A 3752-nucleotide genomic window follows, 5' to 3' on the forward strand; every position below is an offset into this window, starting at 1 on the left:
TCACATCATTTTCACCTTGGCTTCCACCATGTCTGCTTGCCTCTTGCCGTATCTCAGGCCGAACGAGTTCCAGTTGTAGGCAGAAAGATCCTTCTCCCGCTCCATGAGCAGCGAGCCCTGCGGGACTGAGATGGCTCTGCTCCTGGTTGGATGGATCCCAGGCCCCAGCTGACCCTGGTTCTCCTGCGGTTTGCACAGCAGGGACGGCGTGGATTTCTGTTCTGCCTTCCCAGGGCTGGGCATGCTTTCTGAGCACGGAATGGCTCGATCCCAGTGGGCCGGGCTGGCCAGGTATTTGAAATGGTCACCTACTGAGAAAGGTGCAGAAGGAGTTGGTGAGGGAAAGTGGCCAGTCAGACTGTCTTTTTGTTCTGTTTTTGTGCAGCACCTAGCGCAATGAGGTCCTGGTCCATGACTGGGGCTCCTAAGCACTAATGCAATACAAATAAATAATAATGAAAAATTCATTGGCTGGTTGTTGATGTTCAGAGCCTGCCCGAATCTTATCCCCACATTTCCTCCACATACCCCCTCTCTTTGCACCCCTCCATACTGCTCCCTCTGTCCACCTGGCAAGCTTTGGAAGTCTAGCAAAGTATGAGTTAACGCTAAGGAGCGCCCACCCCGGGCCCACAACAGGGAAAGGGTGCAGAAAGGTTTTGTAAGGTGCCACAAGGGTTTTCAGAAGAGCTCAGCTCCCCTTTATGATGACTCAATGGTGTTTATTACAGAAGCACCAAAGGACCAGCCAAGATTAGGGCCTCGGTGTGCCAGGTGCTGTACAGACCTACAGTAAGAGACAGACAAGTCTCTGCCCCCAAGGGCTTACAGGCACTTGAATACAGTCGCAGTTTTCAAAAGAGCTCTGCACCCCATTTGCCCAACGCTTCTGAAAAATCAGGCCCCAACTGTGGGGACCCTAAGCATTTGAAAATCTAGCCCTGAGCTCTTCTGAAAATGTAGCCCTCGGGGGTTTGTTTTCAGGGGTGCTAAGCAGTTGCAGCTCCCATGGACTTTAACTAGAGTTGTGGGTGCTCAGCACCACTGAAAATCAGTTTCATTTAGATTGAGGACACCTTGTGCAGTTACACCAGACAAAATAAAAGCATTTTAAAAAGACGGGAAGCTGGTTGGGGCAGGGACTGTCTGTCGGTTCTGTGTTCGTACAATGCCTGACACGATGGGTTCCTGGCCTCAGGTACCAGGTTTCTGTAGCGCAAATTAACAACCAACAGTGCTTCATTTGTAATGAAAGAGCTTCCGGGGACTCAAGTAGGGTGGCTAGATAACAAGTGTGAAAAATCGGGTCAGTAATAGGCGCCTATATTTTAAAAAGCCCTAAATATCGGGACATCTGGTCATTGCTCAAGCAATATTTTTACTTTCATAACTGATGCAGCAAGCCGAGAGATGCCAGGGCTATGAACTGCCAAGCCCCGGCACAAATTAAGCACTGACAACCGCTCTTCTTCCTCTGAAGCATCAGGTATAGCTGGTAGAGGGGTCACCAAACTCAATAGATAGCTGCTCTGTATTGGCAATTGCTATATTCTTGAGCTTTCTCTCTCTCACACACACACCCACCACCCTTCTCTTTGGGAGAATGGCTTTTGATGCAGGGTCTCCACGGGCAGATGCGCTACCTGTGTGTCGAGGGTTCCAGAGGGGGGGAGATCTTTCTGCAGGTTCCCCAAAAGGAGCGCTGAAAAAGAGGAGCAGGAGCATGGAGCTGAAAGGATTCATCCCGGGCTGGCCAAAGACCTGAAATATCAGACAAAGGGGAAGAGAACACAGAGGAAGGAAGAAGAAAGCAACAATAGTCCATCAGATAGTTTTCCAGCTTCCAGGAATGACCTGTTCTCTAAACAGAGTCGTTTAAAAGGAGAGTCTGTGGGATGTAGCCGGCTCTCAGTGACAGGTACTAATCCGGGGCGGCTCTGTGCTCCGCAGTGGAGTCCCTGCGTATTCAGTCGAAATCTGGCCAGCTCAGCTGCCTACAATGTAAAAAGCCTCCCTTGCACCTTTCGCAGGGAATTGTGGGTAGAATACAGAGTCGAGTCCCAGATGCAAGGTGTTCAGTCACCACAGTGATGGGCTCGGCCTAAAAACCGTAACATAGAATGGACAGAGAGAGGAAGTTTGCACCAGGACCTAGTCATGCGGGTACCCAGGGGCCTGATTCGAGCCCCTGAAGCTTTTCTTGACATCAGTGGAAGCTCATGTTGGTCAGCCCCTGCTCCCACCTACGTCTGGATCGTTGCAAGCTCTGCATTAGTCACACTGGCATTCTCCCCCATCCTCCCGACTCAGTTCTGGGGATGAGAGCAGTGGGCTCCATCTAAGGATGGTTTAAGGCACCCGTACGGTGCAGTAGGTGCCCAGTGTCCCACTGAAATGGACGGACATCAGCCCCACCCCTGCACACACTTACACATGCCCTTTACTTCCCCCAGCTGTCTCCCTGCAAAGTTAATGGGGTGACTTACCTGCACAAAGCAATGCACATGAGAGGCGCGTGCAGGCTCTGTGCCTTAAACAGGGGCCTTGATGGGATGCAAAGCGAAACAAGGACAAAGGTGGCAGGACAGCCAGCCCCCCTCCCTTTCATCCACCTGCCGACAGCTGCAGGAGCCGAGGCAAAGGTTACAGGGAGCGGCTAACAGCACACTGAGCCCCTGAGTGAGGGAGTCAGTACGGTCAGATGAAAGCTGAGCCCAGCAGCAGGCCCAGCCAGAGAAACATCAAAAAATACCCCCTCCCTGCAGGTGGAACCAGTAATGCAGCGGATTAATGACAAGGACAACTACCAAGGGCTCCCTGCTGAAAGGAGAGGCGGCGAGGAGCGGGGAGGAAAAGGAGAGGATGATGTTGTTGCCTTTCCCCCTCTTCCCCCCCTCGAGAAGCCTCAGTCCCATTTTCAAAAGTCCCTTAGGACATACCAGATCCTCTGACTTTCATTGAGGCCTGGGCTCCTAGACTGCTTTGGAAAATGGGATTGGCACGCTTTTGAGAACTTTACCCAGGGTGCCTTTTGTTTCTAGGTCACGAATTCAAATCCTGCCTCTCTCTCTCACTGAGGTACTCGTCTGGCTCCCCCGTAACGGTAGCATCTGAACATCGCACACTCTTTGATGTAATTAACCTCACAACACCCCTGCAAAGTAGGGCAGTGCTGTTCTTTCCATGCTTCTTAGGGAGAACTGAGGCACAGAGAGAGACCAAGGGCACACCGGGAGTCTGTGACAGAGCTGGGAATGGCACCTGGATGCCCCACGTCCTCTAACCACTGGAACATCCTTCTTTCCGTCTGTGGCTGGTAGGGCTCTGTGGTCGTCCGTCTGAAATGAGCTGATGTCACTGGCTCAGCGCAGTCCTTTCTATCGACCTGCTAGAAACCTCCATCACACTCCACTGCAATTAGCTGCTGTGTGGGCAGTCCGAGCAATGCAGCCAACGGGCTTGAATGGAACACGGCCCTGAATTCTCTCACTAAGAAGCGATGCCTTCAGCTCAGAATTGAGGCACATTAATTGAGGGGGGAGGCGGGGGAAGGAGCTTGCATTGCTGTATCTTTTTCACAGCTGATGAACTTCTGGGTCTGATTCTCACTGAGCACCCAGAGCACCATGTGGAGCCAGCAAGAGCTGTTGGGGAAGCAGCACCTCTGAAAAATCAAGTCCATTCTGGCTGTTTCCCTATGCTCCCTTATCTATTGTCTGTTTGTCGCCACCTGTCATCTCATCTTAGATGGT

General features: G+C 51.8%; 1 protein-coding gene across 1 annotated transcript; it reads right to left on the reverse strand.

Moving 5' to 3' along the window:
* On the reverse strand, window positions 1–1743 carry KISS1 (KiSS-1 metastasis suppressor). The gene is made up of 2 exons (XM_067531446.1): window positions 1644–1743; window positions 1–308 (listed from the first exon to the last, which is right to left on the reverse strand). The coding sequence occupies exons 1-2, from the start codon at window positions 1741–1743 to the stop codon at window positions 1–3; spliced, it is 408 nt and encodes a 135-aa protein (XP_067387547.1).
* Window positions 1744–3752: the final 2009 nt, after the last annotated feature.

Source organism: Emydura macquarii, unplaced genomic scaffold, assembly GCF_026122565.2.
Source record: "Emydura macquarii macquarii isolate MOO-44397 ecotype Brisbane River unplaced genomic scaffold, CSIRO-AGI_Emac_v2 contig_3220, whole genome shotgun sequence".
Lineage (NCBI taxonomy): Eukaryota > Metazoa > Chordata > Testudines > Chelidae > Emydura > Emydura macquarii.

Bases quoted from the DNA above. Each gene is read 5' to 3' on its own strand.
- KISS1 (XM_067531446.1), bottom strand. From the start codon at position 1,743: ATGAATCCTTTCAGCTCCATGCTCCTGCTCCTCTTTTTCAGCGCTCCT. The intron at 309-1,643 runs GTAGCGCATCTG...CTTTCTCAGTAG, and splicing joins CTGGAACCCTCGACACACAG to GTGACCATTTCAAATACCTG.